The sequence below is a fragment of the Macrobrachium rosenbergii genome, chromosome 10, assembly GCF_040412425.1.
Source record: "Macrobrachium rosenbergii isolate ZJJX-2024 chromosome 10, ASM4041242v1, whole genome shotgun sequence".
Lineage (NCBI taxonomy): Eukaryota > Metazoa > Arthropoda > Malacostraca > Decapoda > Palaemonidae > Macrobrachium > Macrobrachium rosenbergii.
In genome coordinates this window covers 4,410,471-4,434,455 of record NC_089750.1, presented here as the reverse complement: position 1 = coordinate 4,434,455, position 23,985 = coordinate 4,410,471, and the positions used below count along the sequence as shown (strand labels likewise).

General features: G+C 38.9%; 1 protein-coding gene across 1 annotated transcript; it reads left to right on the top strand.

Moving 5' to 3' along the window:
* Positions 1 to 81: 81 nt before the first annotated feature.
* Positions 82 to 23,783, top strand: LOC136842963 (uncharacterized). Its single transcript, XM_067110973.1, has 7 exons — positions 82 to 99; positions 3,797 to 4,237; positions 4,276 to 4,623; positions 5,021 to 5,182; positions 5,411 to 5,974; positions 20,293 to 20,377; positions 20,723 to 23,783. The coding sequence occupies exons 1-7, from the start codon at positions 82 to 84 to the stop codon at positions 23,395 to 23,397; spliced, it is 4,293 nt and encodes a 1,430-aa protein (XP_066967074.1). The 3' UTR covers positions 23,398 to 23,783.
* The last annotated feature ends 202 nt before the right edge of the window (positions 23,784 to 23,985 follow it).

The window sequence follows — 23,985 nt, the reverse complement described above, 5'->3', positions numbered from 1 at the left end:
TCAAGGCTTTCGCAAATTCAGTTACTGAAATATGTACCGACTTTTATGTTAGTATTCATTTTAATGTGTCTGGCACTGAACATGGCGCTCATGGGATTGGTACGGTATTTATGTAAAACTGCAACGAAGAAACATAATATTTTCAAGCCCAAATTGTGGTAATTGTTTAAATTAAAATTTTATTCTCCATTCTACTGGCGATTAAGAATTACTGTGATTAGTTGCTGGTTCCAGGCTTGATATGTTTCAAGGTGTAACATGTTTATTTCAGTTGTGGTTTTGAGTAAAAAGTATATACATACACATACACATATACATATATAATGTATGTGTATATGTATATATATATATATATATATATATATATATATATATATATATATATAATGTGTGCATGTTTGTATATTATATAATCCTACCTATCTGTAAGCAATCGTAGTTCCAGTTTTAGCCCCATTATGTAGATGTTGATGATAAAGTGGCCTATATGACATTCTTTTGATGTCACATGCACTGTCTTTGGTCGTAGTATTGAATAGAATAATATGAATTTCTCAGATATGATTTACTGGATGTGTTTGGACACCTGCTACAGAACTATATTTATGGATAGGAAAATCTCTGCAATAAATCTACAATTGTCAGAGGTACAGGTATGCGTAATGTGCACGTATATTTAGATATGTGGCTGTTCTCGTGTTTGTGTGTATGTGTATATATATATACATACATACACACCAATATATACATATATATATACACACATTATATATATATGTATGTGTATGTATGTATGTGTGTATGTATGTATGTATATATATATATATATATATATATATATATATATATATATATATATATATATATATATATATATATATATATAGCCTATATGTGTGTGTTTTTTTCAAATGCACGCATTCATTATACAGTGGATTAACTTAACAATTTCACTAATGTATTCATCTTCTATACAGTATCCCTGGAGTTACTATGTTACACATACAGTTTTATCATTTGTGTAAATACTGTTAGTGCCTTTGGAGAAGAAAAATAAATCCAGAAAAAGTGGGATAGTGTATTAATTTCAAATCAGTCCGTTGGTTATCGAGCTCCGTTATGAAGCATTGCCGATTGCGCTAGGCTAATGTTGCTTGTTTCAACGGCTGGTAATGGCTTATTATACATTTATGTCTCCAACCACGGTGGGACGTTGGAACCTTATGCTCAACTCTCGTTAATTTTAGAGTGGTTTGAGTGTATGAACTTTTATTATTGTCATTTGTGTAAATATGGCTGTCAGTATGTGTGTGTTGGGTTTTAGAATATTCTATTTTTTGCAAATGTTTCACATCTTTCTATTGTGTAATAAAGCTTAAATATTTCGTGTTTGGTTATTTAGTGATATCCTACGATATGGAAGTGGGGAATACATTTTGTAATGTATTTTTTCCTTACATTATCATGATGTTTGAATGACCTGCATGGTATATGATCATGTTTTCATGACGAAGTGAACATTCTTCTGTGGAGTCAATTTATTTATATAGTTACAATGTTTCTGTAGTGACGAAAGCAAAGTTTTGTCTCGGGGGGAATGAAGGAAAGTGGTATTCAGTCCTAAAGGACGCATTAAACTCTCCTCTTGATAAAGGAGCGAGTAAAGGAATCAGGTTAAGATACTGTATATACTAGCTGACCTACCCAGTGTTGCCGGGAAAACTGAATGACAGTCTGCGTGTAGGGCGAGGGAATAGGGATAGGAAAGGGGGAGAAAGAGGGGGAGGAGTTTGTGTCAGTTCTGCTTTTTTCATGCGAACGTTCACCCTTCGAACAGTCATGTGTGAACTGACAGGCATTACTGTGGTGATTGACCCTTCTATCATGATATTACTGTACTGTCTGTACCTTTTATCCAGGTATTACTGTGATGACTGTCCCTTTTACCCAGGTATTGCTGTGATGACTCCCTTTTATCCAGAAATTACTGTGGTGACTGTCCCTTTTATCCAGGTGTTACTATTCTGTCTGTCCCTTTTATCCAGACTATGGTGACTGTCCATTTTATCCAGGTAGTAGTGTGGTGACTGTCCCTTTTATTCAGGTAGTGGTGTGGTGACTGTCCCTTTTATCTAGGTATTACTGTGGTGACTGTCCCTTTTATTCAGGTAGTGGTGTGGTGACTGTCCCTTTTATTCAGGTAGTGGTGTGGTGACTCCCTTTTATCTAGGTATTACTGTGGTGACTGTCCCTTTTATTCAGGTAGTGGTGTGGTGACTGTCCCTTTTATATGGTGACTGTCCCTTTTATTACTGTGGTGACTGTCCCTTTTATCCAGGTAGTAGTGTGGTGACTGTCCCTTTTATCCAGGTAGTAGTGTGGTGACTGTCCCTTTTATCCAGGTAGTAGTGTGGTGACTGTCCCTTTTATCCAGGTAGTAGTGTGGTGACTGTCCCTTTTATCCATAGTGTGGTGACTGTCCCTTTTATCCAGGTAGTAGTGTGGTAACAAACCCTTTTATCCAGGTAGTAGTGTGGTGACTGTCCCTTTTATCCAGATAGTAGTGTGGTGACTGTCCCTTTTATCCAGGTAGTAGTGTGGTGGCTGTCCCTTTTATCCAGGTAGTAGTGTGGTGACTGTCCCTTTTATCCATGTATTACTGCAATGTCTTTCATCTTTGAACAGGTATTACTGTACTGTGTGCCACCTTTAACCAAGTATTACTGTACAGTCTGTCCCTTTTATCCAGGTATTAGTGTGGTGACAGCCCCATTTATCCATTTGAGCAGTTATTACTGTGGTGACTGAAAAGTATTTTCAGTAATATATTGCTGTGGTCTTGAGTACATGAAATGGGGTATGATAAACCCGTGAGTTTATTTACCATATAAGTTACAAGGGAAGTGGGGACGGTTGAAACCTACCCTGTTATCTAAGTTGGGTCAAATGATGGCCATGTGCCAAATTTTATCAAGATAGGTCAAGCGGTTCGGATTTCTATAGCGCACAGTTACAAATATACATACAAACGTTCACTTTTATATATAGGATATACAGTATATAGCCTATATATATAATATATATATGTGTATATGTGTGTATGAATATATGTATGTAAGTTTTTTGAAAATCTCTCTTGGTCAGTATTTTTGGGCAGTAATAATAGTAATAATAATAATATGCGTGTCCGTCACGAGAATGTCATCCATAGATATTCACAAAAATAGCCCTGAATATTTGTGTGTGTGTGTCACAGTTCTTTCTTACGTAAAAACTCAGTTTGACGATGATGTAAAAATCAGTTTGACGATGATGATGTAAAAATCAGTTTGACGATTACGTAAAAACTCTGGTTGACGATGACGTAAAAACTCTGGTTGACGATGACGTAAAAACTCTGGTTGACGATGATGTAAAAACTCAGGTTGACGATGATGTAAAAACTCAGTTTGACGGTGATGTAAAAACTGGTTGACGATGATGTAAAAACTCAGGTTGACGATGATGTAAAAACTCAGTTTGACGGTGATGTAAAAACTGGTTGACGATGATGTAAAAACTCAGTTTGACGATGATGTAAAAACTCAATTTGACGATGATGTAAAAACTGGTTGACGATTATGTAAAAACTCAGGTTGACGATGATGTAAAAACTCAGTTTGACGATGATGTAAAAACTGGTTGACGATGATGTAAAAACTCAGTTTGACGGTGATGTAAAAACTGGTTGACGATGATGTAAAAACTCAGTTTGACGATGATGTAAAAACTGGTTGACGATGATGTAAAAACTCAGGTTGACGATGATGTAAAAACTCAGGTTGACGATGATGTAAAAACTCAGTTTGACGATGATGTAAAAACTCAGTTTGACGATGATGTAGAAACTCAGGTTGACGATGATGTAAAAACTCAGGTTGACGATGATGTAAAAACTCAGGTTGACGATGATGTAAAAACTCAGTTTGACGATGATGTAAAAACTCAGGTTGACGATGATGTAGAAACTCAGTTTGACGGTGATGTAAAAACTCAGGTTGACGATGATGTAAAAACTCAGGTTGACGATGATGTAAAAACTCAGGTTGACGATGATAAAAGCTCAGGTTGCGATGATGTAGAAACTCAGTTTGACGGTGATGTAAAAACTCAGTTTGACGATGATGTAAAAACTCAGGTTGACGATGATGTAAAAACTCTTGTTGACGATGATGTAAAAACTCAGGTTGACGATGATGTAAAAAAACTCAGGTTGACGATGATGTAATAACTCAGGTTGACGATGATGTAAAAACTCAGGTTGACGATGATGTAAAAACTCAGGTTGACGATGATGTAGAAACTCAGTTTGACGGTGATGTAAAAACTCAGTTTGACGATGATGTAAAAACTCAGGTTGACGATGATGTAAAAACTCAGGTTGACGATGATGTAAAAACTCAGTTTGACGATAATGTAAAAACTCAGGTTGACGATGGTGTAAAAACTCAGGTTGACGATGATGTAAAAACTCAGGTTGATGATGATGTAAAAACTCAGTTTGACGATGATGTAAAAACTCAGGTTGACGATGGTGTAAAAACTCAGGTTGACGATGATGTAAAAACTCTGGTTGACGATGATGTAAAAATCAGTTTGACGATGACGTAAAAACTCAGGTTGACGATAATGTAAAAGTTTGGTTGACGATGATGTAAAACTCAGGTTGACGATGACGTAAAAACTCAGTAAAAGTTTGACGATGATGTAAAACTCAGGTTTGATGTAAAAATCAGTTTGATGATGACATAAAAACAGGTTCAGTTTGGTTGACGATGATGCAAAAACTCAGGTTGACGATGATGTAAAAACTCAGGTTCAATAATGTAAAAAGTTTGATGTTGCGATGATGTAAAAACTCAGGTTGATGATAATGTAAAATGTTTGGTTGACGATGATGTAAAAACTCAGGTTGACGATGGTGTAAAAACTCTGGTTCGATGATGTAAAAACTCAGTTTGATGATGATGTAAAAACTCAGGTAAAAACTCAGGTTGACGATGATGTAAAAACTCAGTTTGACGATGATGTAAAAACTCTGGTTGACGATGATGTAAAAACTCTGGTTGACGATGATGTAAAAACTCAGTTTGATGATGATGTAAAAACTCAGGTTGACGATGGTGTAAAAACTCAGGTTGACGTGATGTGTAAAAACTCAGGTTGATGATGATGTAAAAACTCAACGATGATGTAAAAACTCTTGTTGGCGATGATGTAAAAACTCAGGTTGACGATAATGTAAAAAGTTTGGTTGACAATGATGTAAAACTCAGGTTGACGATGACGTAAAAACTCAGGTTGATGGTAATGTAAAAAGTTTGGTTGACGATGATGTAAAAACTCAGGTTGACGATGATGTAAAAATCAGTTTGACGATGACATAAAAACTCAGGTTGACAATAATGTAAAAAGTTTGGTTGACGATGATGTAAAAACTCAGGTTGATGATGATGTAAAAAGTTTGGTTGACGATGATGCAAAAACTCAGGTTGACGATGATGTAAAAATTCAGGTTGACGATAATGTAAAAAGTTTGGATGACGATGATGTAAAAACTCAGGTTGATGATAATGTAAAAAGTTTGGTTGACGATGATGTAAAAACTCTGGTTGACGGTGGTGTAAAAACTCTGGTTGACGATGATGTAAAAACTCAGTTTGATGATGATGTAAAAACTCAGGTTGACGATAATGTAAAAACTCAGGTTGACGATGATGTAAAAACTCAGTTTGACGATGATGTAAAAACTCTGGTTGACGATGATGTAAAAACTCAGTTTGATGATGATGTAAAAACTCAGGTTGACGATGGTGTAAAAACTCAGGTTGACGATGGTGTAAAAACTCAGGTTGACGATGATGTAAAAACTCAGTTTGACGATGATGTAAAAACTCTTGTTGACGATGATGTAAAAACTCAGGTTGACGATGATGTAAAAATCAGTTTGACGATGACGTAAAAACTCAGGTTGACGATAATGTAAAAAGTTTGGTTGACGATGATGTAAAAACTCAGGTTGACGATGACGTAAAAACTCAGGTTGACGATGATGTAAAAACTCAGGTTGACAATGAAGCTGTGTTGCTATTGTGACAATAATCAACCATCAAGAATTTTATGTCCCGTCATTTAAACAAATTTTTCCCGTTGAACGTTAATTTTACGCCCACTTTGAGGAGAAAAATAGCGAAAGAGGTCACACTGTTAATGGAATCTAGATATAAGCTGATTTGCGTGCATTTACACACCAGTAATCAGTACGGCTTTATTGTTGCATATGTGAACTGATATTTCCAGGAAATATTATTTTGTCTCGGTGATGCAAATGGGTGTGTTATGTCATCCACATTTGCGTGGAGGAGGTCTGCGTGTCTCTGTGCTGTCCACGTGACCAATCGAGCTTCATCTGTTATTTTGTCCAGTGTGACGCAATTTTTCTTCTTCTTCTTCTTCTTCTTCTTCTTCTTCTTCTTCTTCTTCTTCTTCTTCTTCTTCTTCTTCTTTCCCGCGGAAATCGTTTACGCACTGCCCCAGGAGCAAGAGTCCGTGATGGCCAGGACCCACTAAGTGGGTCCTGGTGCTGGCATAAGGCCATCTAGCTTAACAACAGTAGCGGAAATCTTAGTACAACATTACAGTATACTCTCTCGGTTCTCACGGGGCGGCAGAAAATGGCGGGGGGAGAGGGTTGGGTGTGGGGGTGGGGGAAAGCAAGGGGCCGGGTTTAAATCAAGGATTCGAGTCCAGAGGGGTAAACCAGGCTTCTCTGTATACCTTTAACACCAATGTACTACGTTTACAGACAGCCTTCAGGAAGTGTATACACGCTCTTCAGAATTTGATGGCAATTAAATCAGTTAGTTTTAATGAACTAACGTTTTTATTTAAATTTATATATATATATATATATTATATATATATATATATATATATATATATATATATATATATATATATATATATATATATACACACATATATACATGTATATATATACATGTATATATATGTATGTATATATATATATATATATATATGTATATATATATATATATATATATATATATATATATATATATATATATATATATATATATATATATATATATATATATATATATATATATATATATATATATATATATATATATATATATATATATATATATATATATATATATATATGAGCTTTCTGTTGAAGTCAGTGGCATTATCTACAGAGACTGTTTTCCTTTAGACTTTTAATCGGTGTATAGCCTACTTCTTTTTCTCTTCAAGCAAGCTTCTCAGAAAAAATGTAAATGGAAAGAAACGTGAATAATTTTTCCTTATTCCTGAGAAGTTAGCCAGAAGAGAGAATGATAAGAATGATATATATATATATATATATATATATATATATATATATATATATATATATATATTTATATTTATATATTGTGTTTTCTTTCTCGAGTTTATTCCAGGTCAGAGTTCATATAAAAAACTGAATCAAAATATTAAATCTCGTGCCTCTGGCAGGGTCATGTTTCAGACAAGTTGACGTATGCGCATGTGCGTATTTCTAAGCGAATTCTCACTGTAGTTGTTCCATTTCATTATGTCCATTCCAGCGAATATATTTAAAGACTCGGAATCCAGACAGCTGGTAGATTCACCATCAGGCCAAACTAGGAGTTGGTGTCCCGTTGGGCGGTAGTGCCGTCAGTGCACCTCACGTGGTGCACTGTAGGCATTATTTAAGGTTCTTTGCAGCGTCCCTTCGGCCCCCAGCTGCAACCCCTTTCATTCTTTTTACTGTGCCTCTGTTCATATTCTCATGATTCCATCTTACTTCCACCCTCTCCTGATAACTGTTTCATAGTGCAACTGCTTTGAGGTTTGCATCCTGTTACGCCTTTCAGACCTTTTTAATGTTAGTTTCCATTTCAGCGCAGAATGACCTCACAGGTCGCAGCACTTGGCTTTTGGCCAAAATCCTCAATTCCGCTCTATTCCAGGAGCTTGTGTTTTTCGAAGCTCACCCGGTTAAACCGCTATGTCAGGTACCTCTTATACAATAGTAGTTACTATTCTACTGTGACTACTATTGTACTAATACAAAGGTAAAGTAGCCAGCGCGATGCTTAAAAAAGAATTACTATTCACCCAGGAAGCGCCAGGATTATCAGAGCACGGACACTTTACCGCACCTTTCATTTGCATACAAGACAAAAGAATCCCATTCGGCCAGGGGTTGTCCATAGAAAGGTCCATATGCTGCTTATGAATATGACAGAGGACACGGAACGTTGCCTGTGGCATGGGGGGAATAAATGAATATTATTATATATATGTATATATATATATATATATATATATATATATATATATATATATATATATATATATATATATAGCCTATATATAAATTTCTTACTCAAATCAGGGTCGAAGATAAGTTAAGTATACCTTAGTTTAACCAGATCACTGAGCTGATTAACAACTCTCTTACGGTCGAACCAGGTCATTTCAATTGAAAGGCAAGGGCGCTGCCCACTAGGCCATACAAATCGTAAAAGAACTTGGAACCTGGGTGCTACTGCACCCAGGTTCCAACTTCTTTTATGACATGTATGGCCTAGTGGGCAGCTCCCTTGCCTTTGAAGTAGCACTCAGGTTCCAACTTCTTTTATGGCTTGTATGGTCTAGTGGGCAGCGCCCTTGCCTTTGAATGAGCACTCAGGTTCCAACTTCTTTTATGACATATATGGCCTATTGGGCAGCACCCTTGCCTCTCAATTGAAAGACCTGGGTTCAATCCTGATGCGAGTCAGAAATTTATTTCTATTCCACACGTGATTGTTTGTTGATCATTTCAAATTATATATATATATATATATATATATATATATATATATATATATATATATATATATATATATATATATATATATATATATATATATATATATATATATATATATATATATTCATATACACAGGAGCTCATCAGCAGCTTTTAACCTTCCAACAATTATTGCTTCTTTCACCTATATCTTTACAGCATTTTTGCATCTCTTGAATATTAGGCTACTCCTCTCCAAAATGTACTTCTTAACCTCTCTGTGTACCTCCTATCACTTGCGAATAGCGGGTTTTTCACTAACCTATTTTCTGTTCTTTCCACAAGACCAAACCATCTTAAAACATTATCATGTACTTTTACTACCAGTGTATTTAACGAACTGTTATATGCTTGGACGATAAGCATAGATGAAACATATAAACTATATGTTTTAATACTGTATCTAGAAATCCCATTTGTTCCTGACTTCGTACATAATGCAAGTTCTGAGTTTTGGGGCACGATAAATGAAAACATTACCAGAAACGAATTTTTTAAATTAAAATTTCCAATTTTTTTCATTATATTCCATGCAGCAAATTCTTGCGATTTTACAAGTGTGATATTATTATACTGACAATTATTTATTAAGCGGTGATTCATCCTGACATTCAATAATTTTTGATAGCTCTTTAATCACAATGTTTGCCTCGTAAAGCTCTCACCGAGGAATTTAATCTGAGCGAAAGAGATGCATTTTTTTTTTGAAGAGGTGGTCCTTGAGAATGTGGATTTCCAAAATATACTTTATATATTTACATGCATGAATGTATACACACCTATACATACATGTGTGTGTGCTGTATATTTGTATGTGTATATCAGAAAGTAAGGCAAGCGATTAGTATGCTATCAGTACCCACACAAAAACCTTTTTCTAAGAGGAAGTTGACTACACTTGCCACAGACATCACGTATTATTACCTGATGGCTGAATATTATCAGAAGCTGAGAGATAGCATAATGTAATGTTCAGGGGGGCCGTCGTTGCGCTATTTCGGCGCACAGCACCTGTCGCGTTCGACATGTGCCGCTCTTGCCCAGGTGTGACATTTTCGTCAATCGATGGTTGGCGTTTCGCGGAACCTCGTTTTCTTCGCCGAGGTATTCGTGTGTGAAAAAAAAAGATTGGATCATCCTTCCGCGTTGATGTCTTATATATATATATATATATATATATATATATATATATATATATATATATATATATATATATATATATATATATATATATATATATATATATATATATATATATATATATATTACTAAAGGACCTCATTCAAACTGGATGGTATCTAATGGAGTATTTATTCGGAAAAAGTTACAAGCTTTCTTGGGCAGACAGTCCACATTATCAAAGTATCCGTACAGTCGGATACTTGATAATGTGGACTGTCTGTCCGAGAAAGCTTGTAACTTTTTCTGAATAAATACCCCATTAGATACCATCCAGTTTGAGTGAGGTCCTTTTAGTAATTCTACTAATGCACAGAACAATTGTGTATGTGATAAAGTTACTATATATATATATATATATATATATATATATATATATATATATATATATATAAATGTATATGTAAAATGTGTGATTTGAGAGACGCCTACAGAAGAAAGGAAGTCTCTGCTATTTAGTGCAGCACTTAACTCAAGTTGGCGTGGTCCGTGGGTTGCTCCCGGCCAACCACCCACCAGTCCACCAAGATGTTTGGTGGAGTCCATAAATAAATAGGACGCTGAGCCAGCAACCCCATCCCTACAAGGATTTGTAAGAAATCGGAAATGCGTTCCTTTCTAGCATTGTCCTCTCCATAGATGAATAAAGTATATATATATATATATATATATATATATATATATATATATATATATATATATATATATATATATATATATATATGTATATATTTATGTATAGAGAGAGAGAGAATATGTAGGTATACATATTTTATGAATTGTTTATATATAATTTTTCTAGAAAATTCGTATTATTTTGGAATTTTTGTTCTTTATACCTAATAGCGACAGTGCACTGTCTTTATATATATATATATATATATATATATATATATATATATATATATATATATATAGGCTATACGCATATATATTTATATATATTCATCATGTTCCATATTTTCGTTATTCAGTTATACATATATATATATATATATGTATATATATATATATATATATATATATATATATATTTATATGTATGTATATAAATATTTATAATTATATACATTTATATGTATAATATATATATATATATATATATATATATATATATATATATATATATATATATATATATATATATAATATATATATATATATAAATGTCAACACACAGAACAACACACACACACAATGTCACACACACACACACACACACACACCTGCTGCCGCCACGCGAGCGACGACGCTACAGTAACTACACAAGATTCCTAAATATATTTTGAATACTTCTCTCGCACACACACACACACACGCGCACATAATGTCCCCCTCACCTCGCCCCCTTTCCCCCTCCTTTTCACTTCCATACTTTATCATCGCCGGCGCCGACGTTCTTACTGGTCAAGAGGGGAGTAATCAGTATAGCAGCGACTAGCGACGAGGAAGGATGGACTCTCCCTCAGTCCGAGGAATCCGGATCCGGGGCGGAGCCGTTGTTCTGCGGCTTCGTGTGGTATTTGTCTCAGTACGTGGTCGCAAAGAAACTGAGGTTGTTTTACTGTGCTTCCTGTTGTTATGTTGTTAGGACCTTTTACTTGTATTTACCACAGTCTACTGAATAGTAATAGAGAGAGTGAGAGAGGTATATACAATCGTTTTTTTATATATATATATATATATATATATATATATATATATATATATATATATATATATATATATATATATATATATATATATATTGATTCATACATAAGCATTTAGCGACAAATGTCCTTTAATATCCAAATCGCTCTACCTCGGACATAATATATTTTCGTATATGTTACCCCTTCGGGCAATATGAAAATATTTCCGAAGTAGAGCGAATTGGATATTAAAGGACACACACATATACATATGAAATTACACCTTTCCAACTGTCGTCCCCCAATCTCTCAACATGATCAGACCACTTCAAAACTATACTGATCTTTCTTTTCACTTGCGTTAATCATTTCACTACTTCTGTCACCACATTTCCCACTTTGTAGTCTTTCTCGTCCACTTTATACGATTCATCTAAAAGAACTACTACTTTTAACCTTGCACTCACATCCAACGTTATTTCATTTTCTCCTACTTCGGTTTTCGCAGGAGCACCATTGGACTCGCCTCTTCTCTTATCCTACCAGTATTCATTAAATCTACTTCCAAATATATTTCTAGATCAACCGCTTTATATTCTTCATACATCTGTCTCGACATTCTTCCTGGTCTCAGTTTACACTTATGACTTTAATCTTATTGACTTTTATTTTAGCCCCCATCTTAATCTTATTGACATTTATTTTAGCCCCCCTCCTCTTAATCTTATTGACATTTATTTTAGCCCCCCTCTCCTCTTAATCTTATAGACATTTATTTTAGCCCCCTCCCCTCTTAATCTTATTGACATTTATTTTACCCCCTCCTCCTTCTTAATCTTATTGACATTTATTTTAGCCCCCTTCCTCTTAATCTTATAGACATTTTAGCCCCCTTCCTCCTAATCTTATTGACATTTATTTTAGCCCCCTCCTCTTAATCTTATAGCCTTTTATTTTAGCCCCCTCCCTCTTAATCTTATTGACATTTATTTTAGCCCCCCTATAGAAGGGTAGTGCTGTCAGTGCACCTCAAGCGGTGCACTGTCAGGATTACTTGAGGTCCTTTACAGCGTCCTTTCGGCCCCTAGCTGTAACCTCTTTCATTATTTTTACAGTACCTCCGTTTGATTCTGTTTCTTCCATTTTACTCGCCACTCTCTCCTAACCATTGCTTCATGTTGCAACTGCTTTGAGGTTTCCCTCCTGTTACACCGTTCGATTTTTTGCTGGTCCCAAATTTTACATTTTATATATTCCATAGTTCCTCATTGGATGGGCCGGTATCGTATTCGGCTAGCGCTCTCCTAGGCCCGCGTTCGATTCTCCGGCCGGCCAATGAAGAATTAGAGGAATTTATTTCTGGTGATAGAAATTCATTTCTCGGTATAATATGGTTCTGATTCCACAATAAGCTTTAGGTCCCGTTGTTAGGTAACCAGTTGGTTCTTAGCCACTTAAAATATGTCTAATCCTTCGGGCCAGCCCTAGGAGAGCTGTTAATCAGCTCAGTGGTCTGGTTAAACTAAGGTATACTTAACTTATACAATCCATTCCATTTGCTTTATACAGTCCATTCCATTTGCTTTTATACAGTCCATTCCATTTGCTTTTATACAATCCATTCCATTTGCTTGTATACAATCCATTCCATTTGCTTTTATACAATCCATTCCATTTGCTTTTATACAGTCCATTCCATTTGCTTGTATACAATCCATTCCATTTGCTTTTATACAATCCATTCCATTTGCTTTTATGCAATCCATTCCATTTGCTTTTATACAATCCATTCCATTTGCTTTTATACAGTCCATTCCATTTGCTTGTATACAACCCATTACATTTGCTTTTATACAATCCATTCCATTTGCTTTTATACAATCCATTCCATTTGCTTTTATACAATCCAATCCATTCCATTTGCTTGTATACAATCCATTCCATTTGCTTGTATACAATCCATTCCATTTGCTTGTATACAATCCATTCCATTTGCTTTTATACAATCCATTCCATTTGCTTGTATACAATCCATTCCATTTGCTTTTATACAATCCATTCAATTTTCTTGTATACAATCCATTCCATTTGCTTGTATACAATCCATTCCATTTGCTTGTATACAATCCATTCCATTTGCTTTTATACAATCCATTCCATTTTGTTGTATACAATCCATTCCATTTACTTTTATACAATCCATTCCATTTGCTTTTATACAATCCATTCCATTTGCTTTTATACAATCCATTCCATTTGCTTTTATACAATCCATTCCATTTGCTCTTATACAGTCCATTCCATTTGCTTGTATACAATCCATTCCATTTGCTTTTATACAATCCATTCCATTTGCTTGTATACAATCCATTCCATTTGCTTTTATACAATCCATTCCATTTGCTTTTAGCATTCTTTTCATATGAATTCCTTTCATGTCTTTTCACTAGTGTCTGCAGTTTCCCTTTGCTATCTCCAATCTACAGTATATCATCTGAAAAAATCGTGACTCCACTTGTTATCCAACAGCGGTGCGCCTTCATCTTTCGTCTCTCTGATTTCTTACAAAACTAGCCTACATCCATTGAGATATCAAACAGCTGAAAATACGCACCAAATACGATTCCAGACCAACCCTTACACCAGAGCCCTCTCTCCACAAAACTACAAATTCTGTTACACGCCTCATTTTCATGATGAAAAAGGTTATATCTTGCTCTCAACTAATCGTCGCTTATAGCATACATATTCAGCACCTTCCACGCCACTGAATTTTTTTTTTTTTTTTTCCTAGATTTTTGTCCAGTTCTGATTTTTCAGCCGTGCAGTTTTTCCCACCATTCTCAAAGTTCTTATAATAAACTAAAAGAAGTTTCCTATTGGTCGTTCTGTTAGCTCTCTTCCCACTCAGTTAAAATCCTACTGTACACTCCTCCTCCTCCTCCTCCTCCTCCTCTCCCCCTCCCCCCTACCCGTTGTACTCAGTAATGTTATGCCAGTTTAGTAACCCATACCTTCATACAAAGGAAGTTTCATCAGTTTCTTTGGAATCTTTCTCTCTTCCAGACACACCCTGCGCACCTTGGCCAGTCTTTAATATTTTTACAATTTTCGTTATTTTAATTTTAAGAGCAAATGCCTTTGGGAGGGGCAGCTCTGCAAAGACGATTAAAACCTCCGGAAAAAAGAATCGTGAAAGAAAATTCGAAAGCTTTTCACTCGAAGGAAGAAAAAAATCACAGTGAATTGGCAATTTCTCGTGCTTCCTTTGTAAAGAAACGACAGTAATTTTTAATGACGTTTGTCCTGCAGATATGGTCCACACCTAGCACATGAGCCCATTTGTTCTTGATGCTCTTTTCCGATGATTTTTATTATATCTTGTTGTTCCCTCTCGGCTTCTTGCATTTTGGACCTGCCGGAATATTGTCGCCCTTGACAGATTCTGTTCACGGAAACTACTTTTCTCATTCTGTATTCCGATGCTCACCTGGTCGTGACGAGTGGCTGTTCATCATGAGAACCTCTGCGTTTCTAAAGGTCATGTTCCACTTACATCTTTTATGGACAGCTGCGGTTCCTCTGCTGTTGCCCTTTCGCGTGTCTTTCTAAGTGATAACATCCCCTTCACATACGTCTTTTCTCCTCCTTCTTATCACCTTCTGTGGTCTTCTCTCCTGTTCGTTTTGGAGCTCCACACGTATACCTTAGTTTAACCAGACCACTGAGCTGATTAACAGCTCTCCTAGGGCTGGCCCGAAGGGTTAGACTTATTTTACGTGGCTAAGAACCAATTGGTTACCTAGCAACGGGACGTACAGCTTATTGTAGAATCCGATCCACATTATAGCGAGAAGTGAATTTCTATCACCAGATTTAAATTCCTCTAATTCTTCATTGGCCGGCCGGAGAATCGAACGCAGGCCTAGCAAAGTGCTAGCCGAGAACGGTATCGAACCCGTCAAACGAGGAACTTAGGAGCTGCACACAGCTACCTATCCACAACTCCTGTTCCTGTGCGGTTGGAGCTGCCTGTACCTTTCCTTATAAGTGACTCTTTCAGTTTTCTTTGACTAGCTTTGCCACGCACCTGGGGCTACTTATACTTCACGATTGTCAGGTGTTTCAGCTTCTATATCGTCGTCAGTCTTCCCTTAAGAGCTGCCCATAGCTGCAGATCGGTGACTATCTGGCAGATTTGCATATGAAGCTACTCGTTCCTTCAGTTCCTCATCGGACCGGTTGGTATCGTTCTCGGCTAGCACTCTGCTGGGCCCGAGGTCGATTCTCTGCCCGGCCAATGAAGAATTAGAGAAATTTATTTCTGGTGATAGAAATTCATTTCTCGTTATAATGTGGTTCGGATTCCACAATAAGCTGTAGGTCCCGTTCCTTTAGGTAACCAGTTGGTTCTTAGCCACGTAAAATGAATCTAATCCTTCGGGCCAGCCCTAGGAGAGCTGTTAATCAGCTCAGTGGTCTGGTTAAACTAAGGTATACTTTTACTTGTTCCTTCTTACTGATAGCCATACCAGTTTTTAGTTTTATGAAAAAACTATTTTGCCGGCTTTGTTCGTCTGCAATTTTTTCTGTCCGCCCTCAGATCTTAAAAACTACTGAGGCTAGAGGGCTGCAAATTGGTATGTTGATCATCTACCCTCCACTCATCAAACATACCAGATTTCAGCCCTCTAACCTCAGTAGTTTTTATTTTATTTAAGGTTAAAGTTAGTCATGATTGTGCATCTGGCAACGATATAGGCTAGACCCCCACTGGACCGTGGTTAAAGTTTCATGGGCCGCGGCTCCTACAGCATTATACCGAGACCACCAAAAGATAGTTCCAGTTTCTCTGTAAAGGATTTCATTGACTGACAGGTCTGGTGTCAGTGTGGTCCTGATCGTTGTCCAGTTGTATTTTCCTAAGTGCCATACTCTGTTAGGCAAATAGCTTTTAGTTATGAGATGAATATATATATATATATATATATATATATATATATATATATATATATATATATATATATATATATATATATATATATAATTGTAGCAACCACAATGCGCTCTCGTCTTCTCAATTTTTTAACCCTTTTTGTTTTTGGACACACTTGTCACTGCGAAGCATGAGATTCAAATGGAGAAATTCTGACGTCCGTGGCATGATTCGAACCTGCACCCAGAATATCGAAAGAGTTGACGTTAACCACCTCTTCCTGATAGGCTAGTTCAGGTGCGGGTTCAAATCCTGGCAAGGGCGTCAGAATTTCTTTATTTGCTTCTTCATTTGGATCTGAGGCATTATGGTGACAAGCGTATCGACAAGTGTGAAAATCGAGTTTTATATACATATATATATATATATATATATATATATATATATATATATATATATATATATATATATATATATATATATACACATACACACACACACACATATACATATGCATATATAGATAATCTGTATATATACTGTTATAATGTGTACCTCACTCAGTCAACAGTTAATTAATTTTAGACCGGTAAGATAATATAATCTCATAACATACCTTTTAACAGTAAGTCTCTGCTCTCTCTCTCTCTCATTATTATATATATATATATATATATATATATATATATATATATATATATATATATATATATATATATCTATCTAGGAAAAAAAAAGGGTATCAGATGCCACCCTTGCTGATCCAAAATGAAAAATAAGTGACATGATTCACCTGTGAATCATATCCTGTTTGTTTTCCAGAGCCAACTTGCCCTTGTTTGTCACCGGAGAAAGACAAGTGGACACGAGCCGACTCTCCTGAAGAAATTCTTCAGGGGAAAACTCTGTCAGTGAGGACAATATGTATGCGTACTTCAGCATTAGTACTAGTGTGTTTATCGTACTGAGGTATGTATGCGTACGTACACGTAGGTGTACTGACATTTTAAAATTTGCAAATAAGGATACAGCCGTTAAATAATATTTGTATATTTAAGAATTATACGTTGATGTTATTGTGTATGCACACACACATATATACAGTATATATATATATATATATATATATATATATATATATATATATATATATATATATATATATATATATATATATACAGGTGTAACCATTTGCAGGAAGACACACAAACATACGCACGCATGCACACACGTATACTGTATGTATATATATATATATATATATATATATATATATATATATATATATATATATATATATATATATATATATATATATATATACTCAACAAAAATATTCAAAATGTTATTTTAGACAAAAACTCTTTCACTTTATAACTTTTCAACCGAGAACGAAGACAATGTACCGAGAATTACTTTCTTGATAGCTACAAATTCTCCAAGTTCCTTGTCTTACCAGATCTTTCAAAATCTTCATTAGTTCCTGAACGTTCACCATTGTTATATCCTGAGTCCCTCCTGTCTCATCCCCCGAGCTTGTAACGTCTGATTTTGCTCATAATTTTCTTCTTAGTTTCATCCGATATACTGTAGATAATTGACAACAAAATCAAGAGTACTGGGGTATCTCAGATCATCCTTTAATTTTATTTTAACTTAGAAACTGCTCAGTGCTCCTACAAGCATTATTATTGTTAATAATGAAAAAAAAAAAAAAAAAAAAATCCAGGTTCTGTCATGCCATATATAGACTTCCGTTTGCCTTTTAGTCCTCTCATAGAAGTGCCTTCCTAACCGCACGTGCCCCGTATGGGGTTATGCCACCAGTGCACCTCATGCAGCGCACAGTAGGCATTACTTAAGGTTCTTTTGAGCGTCCCTGCGACCCCTAGCTGCAACCCCTTTCATTCCTTTTTTTGTAGGTCCGTTCATATTCTCTTTCTTCCATCTTGCTTCCCACCCTCTCGTAACAATTGATTCCTAGGGCAACTGCTTTGAGGTTTCCCTCCTGTTACGCCTTTCAAACCTTTTTACTCTCAGTTTCCATTTCAGCGCTGAATGACCTCATAGGTCCCAGCGATTGGCCTTAGGGCTAGATCTGTACGGTATGTCGTGTTCTGTTCTATTCCATTCTCTCCTGCAACTACTCTTGAAATAATCGCATTGTGCTCCTCTAAGCTTTTCACTTCTGTGTTTCTCCACTCTTCCTGCAAAATTCTTTCTTGAAATCTTACACAGGCAATCCTTCTGGTGTCATTTCACTCACTAACTTAGTTTAGTTTTGGAACATAACCTAACCAACTTTGTCCTCGCCATTTAGTTTGAAAACCTGGGAACTTTACACTTCCACAGTACTTTTCATTTTCAGATTATTTAGGCTCTTCAGACATATATATCAGCCATGTCAACTTCTACATCTGCTTTAACATCACCTATCACCACCAGCCTTTCCCTCCTACTCGGTTGTCACTCTCATATGCTTTCTTTTTCATTCTGTCTTTGCCATTCTTGGGCCACACACTGTACACACACTGTCTTTCTTTTCCATACTTCCCCACAGCCTTTCTGTCACAAGACCTGCCCGCTTCTGCTGTCCCACATCTCTCCCCCAAAGACACAATCGTTAATTGTTTTTGCCATTTTTGTACATCATACCCTCTCACTTTGGTCCCGCTATCTGCCGTTACGTCCATCAGCACATCTAGTCTCCCGTGTTAACTCTCTTCCATACCAAACCAATTCACTTTCAGCTCATTGTCTCAATATTTTCATTCCTTCTCGGTTTATGCACTTTTAAAGTTCAAGTTATGAGACGACAGTCCTATTGCCTCTGACAATTTTATGACATGCACCTCTCAGGGAGCCAGAATACTTTGTCGGTAGTTTTATGCGTTCTGCAGGGATAAAAGAGTGATTACCACTTAACACTCCTTTGGGATTTACTGGCTTCATTGCCACTTAACACTCCTTTGAGACTTACTGGGCTGATGTTGACTGTACATAACGCTTCCCTTCATCTCTCGTCACATCTCCATACATTCTTTTATAAGCCCTCTGTATGTCAAATTACGTCAGATGCAGTTTTTTTTTCTATTGACACGTTACCTTGTCGGATAATTCTGCCATAGTAAATGTTTGATCTATGCTCCCACTCATTTGCTTATCCTTTTCTATGAGGCGTTTTGTTATTTCTCTCCAACCAAAACCCTACCATGCGCTTCTGTCATGTCCTGATAATTCTTACATTCTCATCTATGGCCTTTTCATGCGAAGAGACTGTTAAACTTCCTAAATCTTTCCTTTCAGTCAGTCACATCCTCGACACAAAAAACAGCAAATTCACTCTTATAATCCCGTCTAAATTCCGTTATTAGAAGACCAACTTGCATCGTATGTGTATATGTATGTGTGTGCATGAGTGCACATTTATTAGTATAGTATACAGAAAGGAAAAAATCATTTGCTCTGCATGTTTTGACTTGTCTTGTCTTCTGCTTCGCTTCTTGTGCCGTTGCTGCTATGCTTTCAAAGATATCTCCTGTTGCCAAAAACATACAAGGCCTCATTTTGAACCCATGAAAATGATCTAATTCCCATCGTGGTTTTCCTTTTAGCCCAGAACACATGTCTTCCCAGGTTCCCTCATCTTTGAAGGTAATCAGAATTCAGTCATACATCCAGTTCACACGGCAGAAACAGGTGAGGGATAAAAAGGAAGTCATTCAGCTTGTCTTTCAAGATCCACCTTAACAATCGGGTTATGCAGAGATTATTACAGAAAGTACTGTTGCTGATGATTTTAATGCGTTTGCTTTGCGCTTAAAACGAAGAATTCCTTGTTAAATCAGAATCTTTCGGGAGGACTTCATAAGCACAGTAATAACAAGCAAATAACTTTGTCAGTTTACAAAACGTGTGTTTGCGTACAAAAGCTCTAAAATGTTTGAATTTCAGTAGTTATTGGTAAGATAATATTCTGTGTTATGAGAAAGATAATGAAAACAAAGGTATGTAATTTGTAATTACAGTAAAGTTAACTTTCAGATGACGATGAAGACACCAGTGGTACTGTAGCACCCAACCCACCACCTGCCAGTTCCTCAGCCCCAGGCCCAAAACCTACTGGCACACCAGCACCGGGTCCAAAACCTTCTGGCTCCCCAGCACCTGGGCCAACACCTACAGGGTCCCCAGCACCTGGCCCAAAACCTACAGGGTCCCCAGCACCTGGCCCAACTCCTGCAGGGTCCCCAGCACCTGGCCCAACTCCTACAGGGCCCCCAGTACCTGGTCCAACTCCTGCAGGGTCCCCAGCACCTGGCCCAACTCCTACAGGGCCCCCAGCACCTGGCCCATCTCCTGGAGGGTCCCCAGTGCCTGGTCCAACTCCTGGAGGGTCGCCAGCACCTGGCCCAACTCCTGGAGGGTCCCCAGCACCTGGCCCAACTCCAGGAGGTCCCCCGGCACCTGGCCCAACTCCTGCAGGGTCCCCAGCACCTGGCCCAACTCCTGCAGGGTCGCCAGCACCTGGCCCAACTCCTGGAGGGCCCCCAGCACCTGGCCCAACTCCTGCAGGGTCGCCAGCACCTGGTCCAACTCCTGGAGGGTCCCCAGCACCTGGCCCAACTCCTGCAGGGTCGCCAGCACCTGGCCCAACTCCTGGAGGGTCGCCAGCACCTGGCCCAACTCCTGCAGGGTCGCCAGCACCTGGCCCAACTCCTGCAGGGTCCCCAGCACCTGGCCCAACTCCTGCAGGGTCCCCAGCACCTGGCCCAACTCCTGCAGGGTCCCCAGCACCTGGCCCAACTCCTACAGGGCCCCCAGCACCTGGCCCAACTCCTGCAGGGTCGCCAGCACCTGGCCCAACTCCTGCTGGGTCGCCAGCACCTGGTCCAACTCCTACAGGGTCCCCAGTACCTGGCCCAACTCCTGGAGGGTCGCCAGCACCTGGCCCAACTCCTGCAGGGTCGCCAGCACCTGGCCCAACTCCGGCAGGGTCGCCAGCACCTGGCCCAACTCCTACAGGTCCCCAGCACCTGGCCCAACTCCTGCAGGGTCGCCAGCACCTGGCCCAACTCCTACAGGGCCCCCAGCACCTGGCCCAACTCCTGCAGGGTCCCCAGCACCTGGTCCAACACCTGCAGGGTCCCCAGTCCCTGGTCCAACACCTGCAGGGTCCCCAGCACCTGGCCCAACACCTGCTGGTCCAACTCCTGGCCCAACACCTGCAGGGTCCCCAGCCCCAGGTCCAACTCCTGCGGGGTCCCCAGCACCTGGCCCAACACCTGCTGGTCCAACTCCTACAGGGTCCCCAGTACCTGGCCCAACACCTGCTGGGTCCCCAGCCCCTGGTCCAACACCTGCAGGGTCCCCAACATCTGGCCCAACTCCTTCAGGGTTCCCAGCATCTGGTCCAACTCCTACAGGATCCCCAGCATCTGGTCCAACTCCTACAGGGTCCCCAGCACCTGGTCCAACTCCTACAGGGTCCCCAGTACCTGGCCCAACACCTGCAGGGTCCCCAGCCCCAGGTCCAACTCCTACAGGGTCCCCAGCATCTGGTCCAACACCTGCGGGGTCCCCAGCATCTGGCCCAACACCTGCAGGGTCGCCAGCATCTGGTCCAACTCCTTCAGGGTCCCCAGCATCTGGTCCAACTCCTACAGGGTCCCCAGCACCTGGTCCAACTCCTACAGGGTCCCCAGCATCTGGACCAACTCCTACAGGGTCCCCAGCATCTGGTCCAACTCCTTCAGGGTCCCCAGCATCTGGTCCAACTCCTACAGGGTCCCCAGCATCTGGTCCAACTCCTTCAGGGTCCCCAGCATCTGGTCCAACTCCTACAGGATCCCCAGCATCTGGTCCAACTCCTACAGGGTCCCCAGCATCTGGTCCAACTCCTACAGGGTCCCCAGCATCTGGATCAACTCCTACAGGGTCCCCAGCATCTGGTCCAACTCCTACAGGGTCCCCAGCATCTGGTCCAACTCCTACAGGGTCCCCAGCATCTGGACCAACTCCTACAGGGTCCTCAGCATCTGGTCCAACTCCTTCAGGGTCCCCAGCATCTGGACCAACTCCTACAGGGTCCCCAGCATCTGGACCAACTCCTACAGGGTCCTCAGCATCTGGTTCAACTCCTACAGGGTCCCCAGCATCTGGTCCAACTCCTACAGGGTCCCCAGCTTCTGGTCCAACTCCTTCAGGGTCCCCTGCATCTGGTCCAACTCCTACAGGATCCTCAGCATCTGGACCAACTCCTACAGGGTCCCCAGCATCAGGCTCAACTCCTACAGGATCCCCAGCATCAGACTCAACTCCTACAGGATCCTCAGCATCTGGACCAACTCCTACAGGGTCCTCAGCATCAGGCTCAACTCCTACAGGATCCCCAGCATCAGGCTCAACTCCTACAGGGTCCTCAGCATCAGGCTCAACTCCTACAGGATCCCCAGCATCAGGCTCAACTCCTACAGGATCCCCAGCATCTGGACCAAATTCTACCCCAACTTCCACTCCCACTTCCACGCCAACACCAACATCCACTCCCACGTCCACTCCCACATCAACTCCGCCCTAAGGATAATCCAAAGCTTCGTCAGGCGCATTATCATGTCAGGTTTCACAATTCTATTGTCATCAATGAATTGCCATTCTGCCAAGAATTCTTTCAAAACTTCAACATCCTATTCGGCCAAGAGACTCCTTCTGTCTTTTGAGGGTGGCATCCAGAAGCTATCTCTGTCATAGTCACATCTCCCGTTTGTCATGCTAAGAAATCCTCGATTATTCTAGATTATTCTGCATTTCCTTAGGGTGTCAAATCTGATTCTGGGAATATTTTGTGACAAAAAATCTGAAACATATTAAAGGTAGAATGTGCAGTGACTTCTCATAATCCACGAGTGAAGAATGTCACTCGGTTTATTTGATTTACTGTTTTTCTTAACACTGCGTGCACGGTTTGCCTTCTGGATTATATCAGATGTTAAAGGTTATTGTCTCTAATTATTGTTATTATTAGGAGTCATGGTATTATTATTTTACTATTACTATTATTATCACATTATATATTACGGGCAATTAAACAATTGTTGTAGCAGTGTACTGCGTTTCATTTCACTCTTCAAAAATCGATCATGAGCAATATATGCTTTGCAAAAGTTAGTTATAAGTGTTCCATAACTCACCACGATAGAATCAAATGAAGTCGTGTGTTCTTTGATATACCAAACAGTGGGAATATGATGAGAAATTGGTAAAAATTTTCTTTTTTATCAAAATTGTGGGAGGAAAATCGGCGTGCA